The 20735-nt window shown below is 34.2% G+C and overlaps 3 protein-coding genes and 1 long non-coding RNA gene across 6 annotated transcripts; 1 reads left to right on the forward strand and 3 right to left on the reverse strand.

The window, feature by feature from the left end:
• Window positions 1-2447: 2447 nt before the first annotated feature.
• LOC111482730 lies at window positions 2448-6124 on the reverse strand. Its single transcript, XR_002718254.1, has 2 exons — window positions 6039-6124; window positions 2448-2907 (listed from the first exon to the last, which is right to left on the reverse strand). It is a non-coding gene; the product is annotated as an uncharacterized LOC111482730 (long non-coding RNA).
• Window positions 5539-7474, forward strand: LOC111482729 (salicylate carboxymethyltransferase). Its single transcript, XM_023128660.1, has 4 exons — window positions 5539-5880; window positions 5982-6392; window positions 6493-6765; window positions 7050-7474. Exons 1-4 carry the CDS (start codon window positions 5806-5808, stop codon window positions 7380-7382), a joined length of 1092 nt encoding a protein of 363 aa, XP_022984428.1. The 5' UTR covers window positions 5539-5805; the 3' UTR covers window positions 7383-7474.
• A 3217-nt stretch (window positions 7475-10691) lies between these two features.
• LOC111483214 lies at window positions 10692-13307 on the reverse strand. The gene is made up of 2 exons (XM_023129363.1): window positions 12642-13307; window positions 10692-10760 (listed from the first exon to the last, which is right to left on the reverse strand). The coding sequence occupies exons 1-2, from the start codon at window positions 13305-13307 to the stop codon at window positions 10692-10694; spliced, it is 735 nt and encodes a 244-aa protein (XP_022985131.1).
• Window positions 13308-16876: 3569 nt separating this feature from the next.
• On the reverse strand, window positions 16877-20447 carry LOC111482726 (pentatricopeptide repeat-containing protein At5g66500, mitochondrial). Of its 3 annotated transcripts, XM_023128657.1 has the most exons (3): window positions 20305-20447; window positions 18526-20095; window positions 16877-17001 (listed from the first exon to the last, which is right to left on the reverse strand). In XM_023128657.1, the coding sequence occupies exons 1-2, from the start codon at window positions 20366-20368 to the stop codon at window positions 18690-18692; spliced, it is 1470 nt and encodes a 489-aa protein (XP_022984425.1). In that variant the 5' UTR covers window positions 20369-20447; the 3' UTR covers window positions 16877-17001; window positions 18526-18689. The 3 variants fall into 3 exon arrangements, with proteins under 3 accessions (XP_022984425.1, XP_022984423.1, XP_022984424.1); XM_023128655.1 differs by having other exon boundaries at window positions 18526-20442; XM_023128656.1 differs by lacking the exon at window positions 16877-17001 and adding an exon at window positions 17920-18063 and having other exon boundaries at window positions 18526-20442.
• Window positions 20448-20735: the final 288 nt, after the last annotated feature.

Consider the following 20735-nt stretch of genomic DNA (forward strand, 5'->3'; position numbering starts at 1 on the left):
GTTGATATTGATAAAGATGTGGAGTCCAGTAATTTGGAACCAAAATGTGAGGAGAAATGGGCAATTGGGGCATTGTGTATTGGGAGAAGCAAAAGGCAAACTAACCCATTTGCCATTGGCCATTATAAAGAGACAAACACCAAAGCAAATAACCTAACCCCATTTTCCATTTTTCCTCCTCTTCTAGTGGACGTTGACCAATTATCTTCCAAATCCTTCGCTCCGTTTCTCTTTCAATTTCGTCTCTATAATTTAGTTGAGACGATAATTCAACTAAAACGTTGTATAGCTCGAATCACTCTACACTAACATACTGATTTCAAAGTTTCACAACAAAGAACAACTCGATTTTTAAGTTCGAGATTGAACCTTCTACCTTAAAAAAAGTGATACGAGACGTTTGAGTGATGTGAGGAGGGTCAGTTGAAGCCAACCTGACACATTATTTCACCTACGAATCTAATTACTCAAAGCCACGAACATGATGAAAGAATTAAACGAAATGGGTATTCCATTATGGGTATTAGAAATGGTATTTTAATAAGAAATGATGATATCGTGTTGGTTCCACTTTTGTCTTATAATACTAACAAAATTGTATTGCTTCCTGTTCGTTCGTGGCTGCTTTACGTCACAGGGACACTGAAAGTATTTCAAAGCTTTATTCATTTAGTTTGCCAACCATCAATATTCCAACATTTTTCCTCTTTAAACTTTAATTCTTTGTTATTGTTCTTACTTCGTGTTTTGTTTATCACCTTTCCTTCATGGAATGGTTCATGTTAGTAGTCTAAATAGAAGCGTCTAGATGATGTTAATGTGATTAGATGGATACCGTGCTTGAAAATTTGTGGTAGTAATACATTTTTGTGATATTGAATCGAACATATAATCACTATGACATGATGTCTTACTATCTTACAAACACTTTCGAAAATAATTTTTGAAACTTCAAAATATACGTACTATCACATGTGGCTCCAGAGTCTATAAGTAACAAAAATTCAAGAAAATTCAATCAGTTCTTTTGGGAATTTTGAGAATGTTCTTGGAGAAAGGGTTTTTGTAAAAAGGACAAACAACGACAGAATTCGAATATAACTTATTATTTAATAGAACACACTATGATTAGTACAAAAGATAATAATTTGATATCAGCGTTTCAAATCATCATTTTGTGATGTAACGTTGGAGAACAACAACATAAGAAAAGTGGAATTAACGTTGGATCACAACAACACAAGAACGTGAAGTTGAAGCGTTTTGTGGTCCATATTTGAAAAAATCTCGAAGGGATTGAAAATCAACGCAATCAACAAAGCTTGCATCTAGCTAGAAAAGATAAAAACAACGCTATCAAGTCATATAAACGAGAATCGAACAATATCGTCGAAACTAAATTTGATCCACCCAAAATCCGTTACAATAACTCCACTTTCGAACAAGACAAAAGAAAACCCCACACCCAAACAATGAACAAAATTTCAAAAGTTGGATGGAACTTGTAATGATGTGGACAATATTGAGGAGTTAGAGAAAGAATGTATAAATTTTAATATCGAACCATATTTTACTCCTAAAAATTGCACATAAATTAGGCTTCTATGTTTGAATAAAATTCGTGTTCGGAGCGAGGCAGAGACGGAGGATAACTTCTTTGACCCCGCTCTCATTCAATTCTACGTCTCCGAGAATTTGTTCAATATTATTCTTAGAGTCGTGAAAATTTTAATTTTTTTGATTTCTTTTTTTCTTTTTCTTTTTAATGAACTTTTAAGGAGGACTCAAGCCCCATTCACACTTTTCACCTGACTGTGTGGTGTGGCTTCCGACCTTAAGCAAGGTTTGTACCAAACATCACTTGTGCAGGATCCAAGCTTATTTGACCACATATGTTGTCTACACATGCATGTTAAATCATTGTCAGAATCCAAGCTTGTTGTCTGCACATGCATGTTAAATCGTTGTTAGAATCCAAGCTTGTTGTTTGCACATGCATGTTAAATCGTTTGCAACACAACATCGTCACATCTTATCATCATCTTGATTCCCAACATGTCCCATGTATCATGATGTTACCCCATGCTCAAGACAACTCGACCATCTTAGTTTGCTCTATCAAATTCTTTAGAATACCTGTATCGAGTAATTTTTGAACCGAAAGAATCAATTATTTAATTTTTGAAACCTATAAACTAATTTGACACAACTTAAGCTTTAGCGATCAAAAAAGTAATTTGCCTTAAAAAAAGGGAAAAGAAAAACGAGGGAGGGACGAGGATCGAGATGGGAATCCAACTTGAGAAGATTTTTTCTTTTTCTTTCCACCGCCTCCCCACTAAACGTGCATCATTCACGAAATCAACTACATAAAGAATTTCAAAATGGAATGTCAGAACTCCGCACTAACTAGATAAAAGAAAAATTATAATTATATACGTCAGAGATACTATCAACACTATCTCCATCAATAAAAGACCATTTGAGAAACTTTTATGTTCCTAGTTAAATAGCATCATACAAATCAATATCGATATCAAAATCATGGTCTAACTTCGTTGGGTCTGTCGGGACAACTTTGAAGTTATTTCTCATTTAAATGGCCTAACATATAATAAGCTCAACTAAGGTTAAGAGAAGGAAAATCACACAAGCCAATGACGAGCTACCAGTAGAGCCATGGTGCTCTAGAGTAGTGCTTCCGCAGTGTTGGTGGTGGTCTTTGGTGCCCAAATTTGGCCATTACTCTTAAGGTGTTTTCTTTGCTCCATTTCTCCACTTTAACCATAGGCTTCAAATAACACCTTTCCAACCAGTTTTCCCCCAATGATTTGGTCACCACAAAATCCAAGTCACACTTTCACTAATATCACAATTATTTTTCGCCGGTGGTTTAGACGAAATTATCTTTGCAACAAAAGTAGACTTTTAGTGCATACAAACTACTCTTAACCAAACAAGTCAGAAGTTAGTATATAACTAATGGAGAGGTCATCGTATTAAACTTAAATGAACTAAAAATTCTTTAAAAAATAACCCACGAAAAAAATTTCACCAATATGAACATAGCTCAACGGGCATAAAATAAGCATCTTAAACAAGAAAACAAATAAGAACGAATATGACCCATGGGATATCATCATACTAAACTTAAATGAACTAAAAATTGTTTAAAAATAACATACGGAAAAAGTTATACTAATATGAACATAGCTCAGCTGACATAAAATAAATATTTTAAACAAACAAGCTAGAAATAAGTAAGAAATGATACGATGTTTTCTATATGGGTAGTTTTTGTTTCTCGAAGAAGCTTAAAGCACTAGGGGGTTTAGTGGGAGAAACAAGTTTAGATTCTCCATAATTCTTTGAACATTATGGTATGATCATATTTGAAATTGAAAACAATTATATCTCCCCATTCATGTTCATTTAAATGTGGAGAGAAAGAGATGTTTAAACCCATAATTTCCTAACAAGTCACCATAATCCAACACCAATAAAATGATCGAACTCCACTTGATTGCAATCATTATGATTATTTTTTAGTTAAACTACTATACAACCACTTCAATTTTCTTTTTTGTTGATATGCTAATTTTCTAGAAAAACATAATGCTTCATTACTACCTAAACAAATCACCAAAACCAAAACCCACGAGTTAAAAAATTAAGAATTTGGTGGATGTTTCGTGTACGGTTTTGAAGTCGAGCCTTTCCAACAATGGAGCCTAGGGATCAATATGATGATTGGTTTAGGTAGGGCGACTGACCTACTATGGACACCTGTAGGGAATGTGCATGAGACCGCACTGTACACATTCAAAGAGGGGATATACATAAAAAAGTAGTTGGTAGAAGAAAAAATGTTGCACATTCCTATAAAATGTCCGACTCCACCTCTCGGTACCCCTAGAATCATATGTTCATTACCTTGACCCGTGTACATGCAGTAAGAAAAAATTGCTAACCATACTCGGACATCTCAAGATGTCTGAGAACAAACAAATGTAGAGAGATTATGAATGAAAGAAATTAAGAAGGTGCATGTGAGATCCCACATTGGTTGGGGAGAAAAACGAAACATTCTTTATAAGGGTATGAAAACCTTTTCTTAGGAAACGCGTTTTAAAAACCTTGAGGGAAAGCCCGAAAATAAAAGCCCAAAGAAGACAATATCTACTAGCGGTGGGTTTAAGTTGTTACAATGTAAGTGGAAGAGTCTTTGAAGAAGCTTACCCATATTTCCAACATGTTCTATGTTCTAAGTTAAAAGGGGATGTTTTGAATCCCCCAATGGAATCAAAACTATTCTTAGTTTCATGGTTGATGGAATAGCAAACCCAAAAGTCCTCCATTGCTGCAAGAACCAAAATGTAGGCCTCTACTTAAAGGGTGCATGAATGGTGTAGTGGAAAACAGGAAAATGGTGCAATCAGTTTGTGATGGGCACCCCACTGATCCACTGATCCATTCACCCCACACCCCATCTTGGGAAAAAGAAAATGACTCTAAATTTGGGTCAACATTAGGAATATCCCTTGAGTTACACGTGGCCAAAGCCGCAACTTTTGGGATGAACAATGCTGGAAAATCTATGTCAATTTGTAATGAATAAATCAACTCCTTGATTTGATAGAGTCGGTTTTGTTTTCCATTTCCACAGAACAATTTGCTTTTGCTTACAAAAACCTTATCTTAAGGAACAAAACACACACTCTGCCAACCAACATGAGCAAGTCAGAGGAAAAAGAAAAGCAGTGGCATATGAGATAAGCTTCAAACACACAATTCACTGTCACTTTTCTTTCTTCTTTTCATCGCCTTTTTTCTTTTTGTTCCAAAAGTTAGCTCAGTTTCTAAATCTTTGAACATATTTTCATTAGTTTACGAAGTGGTGATGGGAATCCTGAAGCCTAATTTATTCTACGAGTTATGTTGGCTTAAGATTCTTATTCTTCCAAGGGATTATTTGGAGAAATGTAAAGAAACCAAAGAAATATCTCTATCACATCGGTTGGGGAGTAGAACAAAGCATTCTTTATAAGGATGTGGAAACCTCTCCTCAGTAGACGTGTTTTACTTGAAGGGAAGCTTGAGGATGTGGAAACCTCTCCCTAGCATACGCGTTTTAAAAACCTTATAGGGAAGCTTGAAAGAGAAAGTCCTTCATAAGTATGCGGAAACCTCTCTCTAGCAGATGCGTTTTAAAAACATTGAGAGGAAGCCCAAAAAGAAAAGCCCTTTATAAGGATGTGGAAACCTCTTCCTAGCATACGCGTTTTAATAACCTTGAGGAGAAGTCTGAAAGTCAAAGCCCAAAAAAAGGACAATATCTGCTAATGGTGGGCCGCTAGTACTATGGAAGTAGAAGATGGAGTTGGGCTCAGTGGAACAGAGGGAGGAATGTCAAACAAAGTAAACCCAAAATATTGGATGTGTTGTTAATTTGAGTTTAATTTACAAACAGTGAAGGTGATGTAAGAACTCAAGATGCCAAAGGTTTCAGTTGTTGCTAATCGTCCATTCTTTATTAACACTGTTTGAATCAATAGCCAACATGATGGCCCCTCCCAAGAAGGCAAGTAAATAGGCACTATTCATGAAAGAAAATATCATAAAAAAGAACATGAGGCCAGAAAAAGAAAGAAAAAAAAGGGGGACAAAAAAACTTTCGTACTTCATCAAATTCTACCATTAAAAGGGGCATTTGAACAACACAAAGAACTCATCCAAGTAGAGAAGAACAAGAACAAGAACAAGAACCAAACCCAGAACCAGAACCAGCTCCAAATCTTTACCCATATGGATATTGAAAAAGTTTTCCACATGAATGGTGGAATTGGCAACAATAGCTATGCCAAAAACTCCCATCTTCAGGTCCTCTCTCTGATATGTTATATACATATTGAAATGTTTTTTGTCCTACTCTCTTTCCTTTTCTTTTGTTTTCTAATGGCTAAACCACATGATTGTAACAGAAGAAAGGTTCAGATATGGTAAAGCACATAACAATGGAGGCCATAGAGCAAGTTTACCTTTCCACCGGCACTCCTGCGAGCTTCGGCATCGCCGATCTGGGCTGCTCCTCCGGTCCAAATTCGCTATCGATCGTCAAAGAAATAATCCAAGCCGTTCAATCGCTAAGCTCCAGTCATCTACAGCCGCCGCCGGAGTTCCGCGTCTATTTGAACGACCTTCCGACCAACGATTTCAATTCCATCTTCAAAGCCCTCCCCGATTTCTGCAGAGAGCTTCAAAACGAAGGCAAAAATCAAAATCCATCGGGGTTTTTCATTGGGGCCTATCCAGGCTCATTTTACCAGAGACTTTTCCCCAATAATTGCTTGCACTTCGTCTATTCCTCTTACAGCCTCCACTGGCTTTCTAGGGTTTGCCGCCATTGCTATTTCTTTTTCCCCCATTTCCTTTTTCTTTTTTAGGATTTTCTCTAATGTTTAAAATTGTTCGTTTCGGTGATCATCGTTGTAGGTTCCTGAGGGGCTTCGAAATGAATTGGGGGAACCGCTGAACAGAGGGACCATTTATATATCGGAGAGAAGTCCAATTTCCATAGCGGAGGCTTACGTGAAGCAATTCCGGCGAGATTTCTGGGAGTTCCTGAGGAAGAGAGCGGAGGAGGTGGTTTCCGGCGGCCGGATGGTGCTGATCTTGCTCGGAAGAGACGGTGCCGATCATGTCGATAGAGGAAATTCCTTCTTGTGGCACCTTCTTGCTCGAGCCTTCGCCATTTTAGTCTCGCAGGTAACAAAAATTAAATAAATAAACATAAAAATGTTTGCTTATTTTTTTAAATGGTTTATTTTATTTTATTTTATTTATAAATTTCCTTAGAAAAAAAAAAAATATATATATATATATATATATATATATATTCATTAAAAAATGTAATCAAGAATCTTCAATAGTGATGTCGGGTGACCTGTTCATCCAGGCATGTATATCTCAACGATATTGGATTAGAGTGGATTTTTGATGAGGGTCGAGCGTTTTATAACGAAAGATGTATTTTGTTCGTGATATTATAGGGAAAAGTGAAAGAGGAGGAAGTAGATAGATACGACGTGAATTTTTATGCACCGAACAAAGAGGAGATAGAAGAGGAAGTAAAAAGAGAAGGGTCGTTCGGGTTGGAGAGAATAGAGAAGTTTGAGTTAGAAAAGAAGGTGAAAAACAGCGAGAGCTACGGGAAAGAAGTGGCAAAGACTGTTAGAGCCATTCAAGAATCTATGATATCTCACCATTTCGGTGATGCAATTTTGGAGTCTTTGTTTCATAATTATGGTACCATTTTGGACGAAGAATCTGCGAAACAAGATATCAAACCCATCTCTTTTGTTATCGTTCTTACAAAGTTTTAAACTATTTATTCCGAAAACAATTCTTAGTCTCACATTTTTTGTATTATTTCTACTCCATTTCTTATCGATTTGACGTCGTTCTAATTGTCTCATTCCGTTATTCTTTTACCAAACTAAATATATTACAGAGTTATGAGCTTTGTGATTATATAAAATCTCGAACATCGAGTTTGAACACTAACAACAGTATAAAAAACTAGTTTTTTTTAATTTCTAAAAGGCTCGAGAGCTATTTTGAATCTACTGCGACCAAATCGAAAAAGATTCATTATTGAAGGGCAACTAACTCTGATATAAACTCAATTACGAGTCAAAAAGTCGTAAATTTTAATCATATTTCTCGGGATGCGCCCTAAGAAAAGGAGGGCTATAATTAAAAATAGGTACAAATGAAAGGAGTAATGTGCAAAAGAACAAAATATTTCAACCATTTCTTCAATTTTAATTTTATAAACATAATTATGAACTTGTCCCCAACATAACTTTAAAATAATTAGGCCCATTTCATAATATTTAAAATATATTTTTATATTTTTTAAATTGTTTCTTATTATTTCAAAAATTTTAATTTAATTTATATTATAAACAAACGAATAATGATAGTTTTTATTAATATTTGATCGGGATATATTCGTAAAAAACTTAATTAGTGATAGGTCCAACCTCGGTTAGTGAGAGTTTAAATTCGTGTCATATTTACAAATACTCTTAGATTATGCTTGTAACGACCCTAAATTTCCACATACTCAGAGTCGCTACTAACGTCTCATGCTCATCTACAATTCGAAAATATAACTTTTACATGAACATCATTTATGACGTAAACTTCGAAAAACGCTTAAAAACAACTTTTTCTCTAGAAAATACAGTCATAGTCTTACGTGTTTAAATACAGTAAATACTAAAGTGTAGAGAAAATAAAAACAAATACAAAATAATTTAAAACAATGAAATGCAAAACATCCTATTCTAACTTAAGACTACAAATTTAAATATGAGTTTACCCTATGCACAAGCCACAGTCTCTGGTCGCGATGCCACCACACTCCGTACAAGTGCGCATTGTCTTTACTTGAAAAAGGATGTGGCACACCGCCTGAGTGTGCCTTGTTGGATTTTTTTTATTATTATTTTGTGTTAGATTGTCGTATACGTAGCCACCCCTGAAAATTTTCTCTCTCTCGAGAATCATTTTTTCCTCATCTAAATATTAGTCAATCGAGTATATTAAATCGTGTAAATTTATCACGGGTCAATTTTAACTTTGACTAACACGCGAGAGTTTTTCTAATATTTATTTTTTTTAAAAAAAAAAAAAAAAAAGATTTTAGCCTATTGGGCCAGCTCAAAAGCGAAAATATAAGTTGGGCTCTATTTTAATTATAGTCATAATTTTATTAAATCATTTAGTATATTTATAATTTTCTCTAATATTTCTTATACTTTAATAATCAAATTAATTTAAATATTATAGAAATAAAAATTCAAAGGTAATGATTAAAATTTAAATACTCAACCAAAATATTTAATTGCATAAAAAAAAATTATATATAAATTTTTTTAATACTAAAAGAAAAACCAATAAATACTATTTGTATGGGTGTTCGTGTGACCAAAGAATCAGACCAACTCGAACTATTCAACCCACACCATGTAAGTTGAGTCCGTTAAAAAAAAAAAATTGATTTTGTTGGATCGAACTTTTAAAAAACTAAAAATTTAGGTGAGTTGGCTGGTTTGACATTTTTTTTATTAGGTTAACCGAACAAACTCGAAAATAGAGTTGTATCCTGACCCATCATTAACGTATTTTTAAGATTATTTTAAAGATTAAAAATATTTGACGTTTATAATCAATGTTAGTGATGTGTTGTGACTCGTGAATATTTGATACTCTAATTTTTTGAAATTTTAGTTATTAATGTAGCATGTATCATGGATAGATATGATTTTTTTTTTTTTAAAATAATTTAACAACTTAATCAAACTTACTCGGGTCACCAACTCAACTAACTTAACCCCAACCCGACCCAATTAAAGAAAAAAAAATCAACATGGACTAAAATTTAAGATCAAGCATTTGAAATACTATTTTAAAAATAAAAAAGTGGTAAATTAATTATATTTCCTTGTTAGAATAATCTCTTATTCATATACCGACAGCAAGAACAATTGACACACGTTGTTCTGTTCTTTTATAACATTATTTAATACACAAAAAATACTAATTTTAAAAGCATAATTTATAGTATATAAAACAATTTAAATTATAAGAATTAAATATGTAATTTTAAAAGAAATTAAATTTAAATTCGATAATAGATATTGTCTTATTTAGACTTGGTGGTTTGTTCTCCTCCCAACCAATTTGGGACATCACAATCCACTCCCTTTAGGGCCCAGCATTTTCGCTAACACTCTTTCCTTCTTTCAATCGATGTGGAACCGCCCTCAAATCTATCCCCTTTGGGGCCAAGTGTCCTTACTGACATACCGCCTCGTGTCCACCCTCTTTCAGGGAACAACGAGAAAAATGACATATCGTCCGGTGTCTAGCTCTGATATCATTTATAACGACCCAAATCCACGCTAGTAGATATTGTTCTCTTTGGGGTTTCTCTTTTGGGTTTCCCCTCAAGGCTTTAAAACATGTCCCACATTGGTTGGGGAGGAGAACAAACCACCATTTATAAGGGTATGAAAACCTTCTCCTAGCAGACACTCTGCTAATGGTAAATCTAGATCATAACAAATACCAACGACAAAAATATTAATTAAAGATAGATGTAATATAAAAGATGCGTCGATATTAATTATTGTAATATAAAAGTCATATTCTTTTCATTAAATTCTTACTTCCAACTTTATGTTTATTATTATTATTATTATTTTAATATGCTTTTTTGACATGAGAATAATTTATTTTACTAAATTAATTTTAAAAAACGTTTAAATAAAATAATATTAATTTTTGTTTTTAAATTTTTATTGTAAATTTATATATAAAAAATTGTAAGAACATTTGTGTTCTTTTTTTATGGGAATAAAAGAGAATCATATTCTAATTAATGGATTGATGTCCTTTTTAATAAAATTGTTAATTAGTTGTACATATCAATTTAAAATTTTTGTTTTAAAATTAATATTACATCCAAAGTCAACTTTAAATGGTTGACTCGATCAAGTATTAACTTTAACTTCATTCAACGAATTTTGCTAATCAATTAAGACTCAATTTATTCTTATTCTTAATGTCTGTCTCTACTGAATGATAGGTATTTAGGTATTTAGGAACTTGTACGGTCGAGCTTAACCTAGATTAGTTTGATGGGATAGTGCATTAAGATTCTGAAAAGGGTCACAGAGACGAAAACTTGTCTGAGATAGACGAGGAACACACGTTAAAAGTTCAAATTTTCATGCCCAAATCAGTGTACTACTAATAATAAAAAAACACAATTTCATAAATTATTCCGTAATTAATCTTATTGTTTAGGTCGACTTGTAGGAAGTGGACGATATGTTTTTGTATTTTTATAAGAAGCTCTACGACATCCATGGTTCCCGAGAGTAAGTTGTCGGCATATCGCGCGTTAACAAATTTTTATTAAATAATGGGTTTTTAAGAGGGGATAGCTTACAAACCATGCGTCTGTATGACCTAATAACTAGTTTCGCCTCTTTGTCTAACTCTATTAACATGTCTGCTCTTATGGTTTGTCTATTAAAATTGAAGTAGATAACCATTTCAAATGGAAAGGCACACTCAAAATGTAATCATGGTGGAACTAATGATCATTCTATCCAATAATATAAAAGAAATTCCTCTCCGATGATCACGTTTACAATCACGTAGACCAATATAAGTCCTAACTTCTTTGGGTTACGCATCTTTTGCATGACCTCAAGGTCCTTATTTCACAGCAGCCCTTACTCTTATGTGACAACAAAAATACTATTTTTTTGAGCTCTAATCCTGTTTCTCACAAGCGGGCCAAGCATGTTGAACTAGATTATCATTTCCTTCGAGAACTTGTTATCGCTGGCAAACTTCGTACACAATATGTACCCTCTCATCTCCAAGTTGCTGACATCTTCACAAAGAGTATTTCTCGACCTCTCTTTGAATTTTTCAGATCCAAGCTTCATGTTCGTTCAAATCCGACGCTCAGCTTGCGGGGGGGTGTTAAGGATAGTTGACCGTTCATTATAAGGCAAATATCTAGATATTTGCCTTACATTACGGGTTACCATATTTTCCCTTTTACTAAATGCAAATATATTGTATTCATTTATTATTCTTTCCTTTTATCACTATTTCCTTATTATTTGTAATTTACCTTATTTCTGTATTCTGTAAATGATTATAAATAAGAGAACTCTCACCACCATTTGGGTGTGGTGGATTAATCAAACATTCACAATAGTCTATACTACGAAGGGTCATGGGAGTAGAAACACAACATATCATTAGGATGTAGTCTCAAAAGAAATGCTTATTCCGTTCTTTCTTGAATTTAAAACATCACAGTACAAAATCAAATAACGAGACGATATGTGAACAAGCAAAAAGCGTTTCAAACCCACAAATAAATTTACATTTTATGGGATTATAGATTTAGAAACTCGAACTTTGTATGAAACTTATAACCTTTTCAATCATTTATGCTAACAAAAAAAAAAAAAAAAAAAAAAAAAAAAAATCATTTATTGATGATTAATTGCCCTCTCCCAATAAATTAAATCACATAGCCCAAGAAAAATAATTAATTTTTATGGGTTTTAGAGAGAGAATTAGTGGTTAAATTTGTTTAAGCTTTCAAATTAATGCTGATTTCATAATCATTTATGGAAAATATAATGTTATTTTATTGCTTAATCATTAAAGTCTATTCCTATAATAAGCTCTAGCTAAATAATTAGTAATTAAACTATGTGATTAAATTTCTTTAATTATATCCTTTTCTTTCACTAAAAAAAATACTACTTAAAAAGAATTAATTGTTAATTGCATATTAATTTAAACATATACTATTTTTATGATTCGAATTAACGGTGCAGATCAATTGTCAAATGCAAGTCCACCGAGTAAAAATAGGACGAGTAACAGATGAATAGAACCCAATTTCAAAAAAGAAAACAAAACGAAGTTGAAATACCAATTTTACCCTTCATGGGTGAAAGAAATTTTCTTCTGTACATTCCACAGGATCAAATAGTACAACCGAGTTTTTTTTTTTTTTTTTTTTTTTTNAGTACAATGGCGCAAGATTCTTCCCGACGAAACTTCTTCTCTTTCGCAATGAACGCTTCAATCTTCTTCTGAAATTCTTCATTACTCAAATCTTCCTGGAAGAACAAAATGTCGTGCGAATGCTCCAGATTCCGGCACTTCTCCGTCTCCGATCGCCGAAGCTTTTCACTCTGTGTCGTCACGCATTCTCGCGTAAGTTTCTCTGATAAACTCCTCAAAATCACTTTCGGATGATCTACTACTGATTCTGACTCCACGATGATCTGTTTATCCTGGTACACAATCTCCACGTCCTCTGCGATTGAAGAATCGCGTTCCGCGAGCGAATCAGGTAGGTCGTTGCTTCCGGATTTTTCAATTAGGTTTTCGTAAATCCGTTCGGTTTCGGCGCTGTGGCCTGAGAATTGGCTAGGTTTTGCTACGAGTGCAACGATGATGGCATTGCAGAGGAGGAATCCGAAGAGAGGACTCGCGATGAAGCCGAGGAGTTTTCCGAAATACTCGCCGGAGATTCTGACGGCGATTGGAAGCCTAGAGAGAGTCCATGAGAGGAAAACCAGTAGAAAGCAGAACTCGACGAAACGGAAGAACTTGGCGAAGAGTTGGAGGAGATTGCATCTCGGAACAGAGCTTGAAACCTTCTCTGCTTTGTCGAAGAAGAAGAAATCCATTCGGAAATTGAAAAATCGAAGGGAAGAAACAGAAATTGTCGCAGGATTCAAGAGATTGGGCGCCTGATTTCAGAGAGAAATTTTGAAGAATGTTGAAGAAAATGAGAGAAGTGAAGCTTGGGCGTGGATAATTGGGGGATATTTATAGGGAGACGGAGCAAAGTAGCTCGGAGACTGTAGATGGATTATATTTTCTATCCCGTCTCTACCAAATTACCAATTTGCCCATCTTGCTTATTTTAATATATGATATTATATTATCGGTTCTCGTTTTCGATAAATTCTTAGATACACACATAGTTACATATTACAAATTAAAATTTTTAAAATTATAATTTACCCGAAAATAGAAATTATTCATTAATTTTTTTTTTAAACAGAAATATAAAAAGGCTAGAATGGGAAAAAATTTAGCTAACTATCCGAATTTCTACGTATAGATAGAGACGAGAAACACTTCTTCGTTCACATCTTAGTGGTGAACGTATCTAATTAGTCGATCGTAATTACATTTACAAAAATAGTTAAATTATAAAAATATTCATAAATTTTATTAAATTAAATTTGAAGGCGGTGAAAATGAGGATAATGCACATAAATAGTATAATATATTTCCACAAAAAATAAAGAATAATAAAATGTTGTAAGTGAGAGACAGAATGAAAAAAGTAATTTTTTTTTATGGAATAAATTAAAATTGAATTAAAGTAAATAAAAAATAAATAAAAAAATGTGGGCTTCAAAATTGGAATAGAAACAGACATGTCTGTCGTCCCAGGTCTTAATCGCCAATTATCTGGATCACGGTCAGAAAGCCGTGAATCAATGGGCGTTATCCACGTGGATTTTCCAACCAAATTAAATATTTTCACTTTTCTTTTTTATTAAAAAAAAAAAAAAAAAAACAATTTGTTAGATTCTTGACCATATCAACTACTGACCCACGAACCATTCAAACACACCCTTCCAAACCCATTCTTAAATTCGTCAAATACGTTCCGTTTTCGAGGTCTTATAATTGAGGGTTTCGTTACGATCTTGGACTCGTCCTTTTTAGATTCTTCCTCTCGGGTTTTCCTTCAAGGTTTGTAAAATACGTTTGTTATGAAGATGTTTTAAAAAATGTTTCGTTCTTCTCCCTAACCGATGTAAAATTTAAACTTTTAAAAATTATTCTCGTTCGAATTGAGCGTTGAATTCAATTATGTATGTCGTTATTTTATTAAATATGGGAGAGGGAAGGTAGAAAATGGGAGTAAGATGAGAAGTAAACAAAGGGTGTAGTTATGAATGTCAGTGAATCGCAGCCGTAGATCTTGGAAGCTGCTCCCATCATGTGGAGGGTTGGATCACGTGGTGTCTATTTCTTTATTTATTTAATTAAATAATTAATAAGTGTGTGTGTGTGTGTGTGTGTGTGTGTGTGTCAGTGCGGGTGAGGAACACAGAAGAAGAAGGTGTAATGTAATGCACGCAAATGGAGATGATTTTTCTCAGTCTTTGCCTTAACACGCACGCCATGTTCAAAATCGTGTGCCACGAACCGATCCGAGTATGAACACCTCTTCGTTTTATAATCGTGAGGTTAACGGTGATAAGTAACAAGTTAAAACGAACAATATTTATTAACAGTAAACTAATTTTAATCTTTCATGGTAAAAATCTCAACCATGTTTTACTATAACTAATGGGTTTTACAGAATCGAACCTGTCCCCACAAACCACACATGGGTAATTTAGTAATTTCACATTCTCGTAGATTTATTTAAATATGAAGAAAAAAAATAATTTAAAATTTGAAAGTATTGTTATTGGTCACAGCCTTGTCGTAGCTTCATTCCTTAATTAATTATATACTTATTTCATTATTTTTCAATATTTAATTCAATTCTGTACTACCCATTACTTTATTTATTTATTTATATATATATAAGTTACTCCCCATTATTCCTTCCATTTTCAAATTTAAAATTTTTAAAAATTATTTAATTTAATAAATATAAAATTATATTTTATGTCTAATGATTCACGAGTTTGTGAGTTGGGATTAGGTACGATTGAGACATTTTTAGACCTAATCTAATTAATCGAGTTATAAATTTTTCAATCAAAATAACCATTTTAGTTACGTTGGTTCTATTGATTTGAATCAATTATTAAATTTTTATTTTTCATGAAAGTAAAATATTTATTTATTTTCAAACATTTAATTAAATTTTACCTTTTTAAAGAGTTTGAATAAATAATATATATTTATTAAACTTAAATTATAAAATAAGTTCATAATCCAATTAAAAAAAATTGAAACCGATAATTCATAAATTTTTTATTTTTTATTTTCTTGTCCAATAACAAAAAAAAAAAAAAAAACTTAAAATTGTGAATAAAATAGATCCGCCCTACGTTTGTAGTGCTGCGTTTGTTAGTGTACACGAAAGCCACACCGAAATTTGATGCACCATATCCTCATTAAACGCCACGTGTTATTCTCTCTCTCTACAGATGAGAGAGAGTAGGTTTAATTAGGGTTTAGAAGGCTGTGTCTTGAGTAGTCTGAGATAGAAGTTTCTGACGAACCACCACCGCCGATGGTCACTAAAGGGACCCACTCAAGTAATATCATCTAGCCGTACACGTGTCAACATTCCTCTTCTTATTGTATGTTGATCAAATTATTGAAATGTTTTTTTAATGCAATTATATTGGGTGCATGGGGAAGATGTAAATTCTGACATTTTTTTGGTCAAAGGAATTCATCTGAATTTTTGTACTCCCTTACAAGAAACCTACCTTCTATTAATTTCATACATTTATTTTGTATCAAAAAATTCTACAATTTTGATCATAAAAATTCAAATTTATTCCACTTTCATCCTTAATTTCATCGCATCAATCATTCAATTGTCGTTTGACCAATTGGGTCTGGTATCAAATCGCTCGTGTCTGCTCCCATAACCATACTGACTCGCTCTAAATGGAATGGTTCTCTTAGTTACGTTGTGCCCTGAACCGTGTCCCCATGTCCGCTCCTATAACCACACGAGTTTGCTCTAAATGGAATGACTCTCTTAGTTACGTTGCGCTCTGAACCGAGTCTATGTTCGCTCTTCTCGGCTCGCAACCCAAGAAGTTGACTTTGACAACACAATATTAGGGTCGTCTCCTTCATTCTATTCCGACTCTGACTCTATATTGACTTTTTGGGAAGCCTGTTCCCATTGCGCTCACGGTCCAACGGTGGTGGGAATTCTCCCGTACCCTAGTCAAAGACTTGGTTGGATGCAAGATCTACTCCACGAGGAGTGGTACAATTGTAGATGATATCATCACAGCCTCTCTTTTCGTACCTGTACCTGCCCTTTCATCTCTCTCAATATGGTCAGCACTGAGTATTTTCAAGCGATGAGACTTACACCCTTTCGCATTAGTTCTTCCAAAGTTCCTTACCCTTAACATGAATTATTGAATAAGTTATATTCCTATCAAGGTGACTTTTAACGTTTTTAATAATAAAAAAAAAGTAATTTATATTGTAAACACACTCATCTCAATAATATCAAAAAAGTCCTTAATTTCATACATTTAGTTCTTCTAAAGTACATTACTACATATGCAAAATGTGCTCTTCAACGAAGGGCCAAGTCCTGAAAGCTTATTCTGGTTAAACCTCCTGTCGGTTGGTCGAGCTGCTTCGCTGAAAAATGTGCCCGTTGAAGTATAATGTTTTTTGGGTGATGCTAAAAGTAAAACATGCAGATGAATGTCGAAAGTAGACAATTTGGACAATGAACCATGACACCCAAAATCACGAAGATTAAACGGGTAATATAACAAAAGAATAAAAATGCGGAATTGAAATAAAAGCTTGAAAGTGAAGAGATGCTTTCATGTTAATCACCATTAGAAAGAAAGAAAGAAAAAAGAGCAAAAGATGGGTCATTGTTGTTCATAACTTTTAGTCATTTTTAGGTATAAAAATCATCTTCAACTTTTGTTTGTATTTCCTAATGTTGATGACATTAACCTAATTTTAAACTGGCATTGATTCCTTATCCACTCAACCTTCATCCATATATACATATACATATACATATATATATACATATACATACATATATATATATATATATATATATATATATATCTGTGTTTTCAACCATTACCTAAACTTTCATTATCTTTGAGAATGAAAGAGAGAAGTTAGTTAATGGTGGAAACTTGAGAAGAAGGAATGTGCTTTAAGAGAAGGTGCTTTGATTCCCAAGTGGGAAGTCTTCACTTTTATGTAAAGCTTTAGGAGATACTTCAATCAACCAACACCCATTCTTCTTTTCTCTTATCCAACTCGGAAATATCCTTTTTGTTTGATCTTTAAAAAGTGTACCATTTTCCTCGGGATTTTTATTAGGATTTGGAGAAGAACGAGTCTAAGGGATAACTTGTAACGACCTGTTCTTCGATGCCTTGAATCACAGATCGTCACGTAGACTCAAGGGTAAAAAGGGCAATAAAGTTTTTCAAATTGTATAATGGGAGACACAAAGAAACTTAGAATTCAAACGTGCATTGGACATAAAATTAATTAAAAATTACAAAATAGTATCAACGGAGTCAAATCAAAACAGTTTGCAAAAATATACAAAAGCAACATTTGATGTAATATTAAATTGACAAGGAAGACGATTTGATCTAAAGGGCACCCCTGCAGACACACGACACTGCACTCTCTTATCATCGAGAGTAGTCTACACTCCATCTAAAACAAATAGAATAACATGAGATGAACATAAAAATGCCTAGTAAGCAGCCTACATATAGGCTCTCGTTGGACTTAATCCTTACCATGATTTTTTAAGCTATGTGATCATATACCGACTCTAAAATTAGCAAATGTCATGACTTACTGTTTATGCTAGCCTATAAGGTTCATAGGTACTTAAACCCTATACACTCCTACTCTAGGGGTATAGTTAAGCCTATGAGTTAAGCCTCTCGTACCATAATGTAGGGTTAGGTTGTACTTAACTTGTTTAAGTTTTCCAAAGTTTATCTTAACCCTATGTTATTGACACATGAGTCAACTTGCCCTAGCAAGGTCGCGGGCAAGTCTCGTGTGTATGAGGTAATACGCAAACCAGCCCGCATGCAAAAATAGTTTATTAATTTATCTTTCACAAGCATAACAAAGAGGAAATTCAATTTGAAGAGGTTTACATACCTGAAGAACAGAGCACAACAAAATTTGCATATCTTCAGCCACAGGACATGTTCGTTGCAGGCTTGATCAACAATGAGTGGCATTAAACTTGATGCTTCAGCCAACAATCAGGCGTTTCTTCTTTTTCTGCATTAAAAACTCAGCCAATTCTCTCATCTGCTGCATTAGAAGCAAGAAGAACTGACCAAGCTATTCCCAGCTTCCTTACTCAGTCCCTTTTCCCACATGATTCTCCTCAATTCATCGACAGAATTCCACTTTCCTATCGACGCATAAAAATTCGATGCCAACACGAAATTCCCAGCCTTGTTCGGTTCCAATCGAAGCAGTCTTTTAGCAGCAAACTCACCCCTGGAAACATCTTGGTTGTGACTACAAGCATTAAGCAATGCTGCCCATAGTTTTGATGTAATCTTAACGCCACACATCTCCATATCATGGAACACACTCCATACTTCTTCAATCTTACCAGCTCGGCCTAATATATCTATGAAGCAGGCATAGTGTTCAGGACCTAGATATGAACTATACCTCTCCTTTGCCAAATAAAAACATTCTTGTCCCTGTTCCACCAGCCCTGAATGCCCACAAGCGGATAATACAGAAAGGAATGTCACTGAATTTGGCAACACTCCAGTTTTTCCATCAACCATCATCTTGAACAATTCGAAAGCTTTTAGCCCATCTCCATGACTTCCATATGCTTGTATCATGCTGCTCCATGATACTACATCTCTATGACGCATTTCGTCAAACACTATTCGAGCATTCGAAATTTTCCCACATTTTGCATACATATCAAGCAAAGTATTGCACAATTGGGTATTGGATGCCATACCATGACGGACCAAAGCACAGTGTATTTGCTTCCCTATCCATAGATCAGAATTCTCAGAGCAAGCAGCCAGGGCGCTTGTTAGTGCAATTGCATTAGGTCTCATCTTGCTCATCAATGAAAAGGCTTCTTCATATTTTTTATTCACAACACACCCAGAAATTAAAGAATTAAGCATGATATCATCCTTTGTACAATTTAAACTAGTGTAAACTTTCATGGCTTCACTGATACAGCCAACGCTAGAGTAGAAATCAACCAAGGAAGTACCTAAAACAAGCATATCTCTATCCATAACAACAACCATCCCATGAACTTGCTTACCCAGCTGAAAATCTTTCAAAGCGGCACAAGCTTTAAGCACAGAACACAAAGTAAACTCACTATATTCCACTTTTTCTCTCTTCATTTCTTCAAACACATTTAGTGCTTTCCCAGCAAGACCCTCCCTCAAAAAGCTGGATAACAACGCATTCCATGCAACCACATCCTTCAATTCCATCTCCTCAAAGACCTTAACAGAGTGATCAAGAAGCCCACATTTGGAGTACATGTCTAAAATGGCAGTTTTAGTTACAATCCCGGAATATGTACCTGTTTTGATGATTAGCCCATGAACTTGTTGGCCATAATCGGAGGTGGGTAATGCCGAGCAGGCAGCCAAGGCAGCAGTGAGAGTGTGGGCTGTGAGAGGAGAGCAGGAACGGTGCATTTGACGGAAGAGAGACCAGGCGTCTGAGTGGCGATGACCACGCACATACGAGGTGAGAAGGGAAGTAAGTGAGGGAATATCTCTTTGAGGCAATTCATCGAACAGTTGGTGGGCATGAGAGCAGAAGGATTCGGAACAACAGGGATTAAAGGAGGTAGTGGCCGAATTCAAAGCAGAAAAAGAAGGAATCGAAATGGGCAAACAGAAACGTGAAAATGGGTTAGTAACGTACAGAGATTTAACGATTGGTGAACGCATTGCTTGGACATTTGTGAAGAATTCGCCTTCAGAGACATTGCGGTCCGAGCATGTTCTTTCTTCTTCTGGAGCAGAGCCCAACTAAGCTGCACCCACTAATGCAAATCGAATCCTCCCACATATATATATATATATATATATGTATGTATGCATATGTATGCATGTATGTATATGTATGCATGTATGTTGTATTTCTATATAATAAACAAAGTATAAGTTTTTGGTTTACATTTTTTTAATAAAAATTATACTGTAAAATAGAAATTACGCATTAAAAAATATTATTCGGAAGAACTATTTTTCAACAAAAAAAAAAAAAAAAAAAAAAAAAAAAAAAAAAAAAAAAAAAAAAAAAAAAAAAAAAAAAAAAAAAAAAAAAAAAAAAAAAAAAAAAAAAAAAAAAAA

The sequence above is a fragment of the Cucurbita maxima genome, unplaced genomic scaffold (genome assembly GCF_002738345.1).
Source record: "Cucurbita maxima cultivar Rimu unplaced genomic scaffold, Cmax_1.0 Cma_Scf00008, whole genome shotgun sequence".
NCBI lineage: Eukaryota > Viridiplantae > Streptophyta > Magnoliopsida > Cucurbitales > Cucurbitaceae > Cucurbita > Cucurbita maxima.

Excerpts from the sequence above, each read along its gene's own strand:
- LOC111482726 (XM_023128655.1), bottom strand. The coding sequence starts at position 20,330 with ATGCGTTCACCAATCGTTAAATCTCTGTACGTTACTAACCCATTTTCA.
- LOC111482729 (XM_023128660.1), top strand. The coding sequence starts at position 5,806 with ATGGATATTGAAAAAGTTTTCCACATGAATGGTGGAATTGGCAACAAT. Across the intron at positions 5,881-5,981 it reads CCAAAAACTCCCATCTTCAG|AAGAAAGGTTCAGATATGGT; the intron begins GTCCTCTCTCTG and ends TGATTGTAACAG. Across the intron at positions 6,766-7,049 it reads TCGCCATTTTAGTCTCGCAG|GGAAAAGTGAAAGAGGAGGA; the intron begins GTAACAAAAATT and ends GTGATATTATAG.
- LOC111483214 (XM_023129363.1), bottom strand. The coding sequence starts at position 13,307 with ATGGATTTCTTCTTCTTCGACAAAGCAGAGAAGGTTTCAAGCTCTGTT.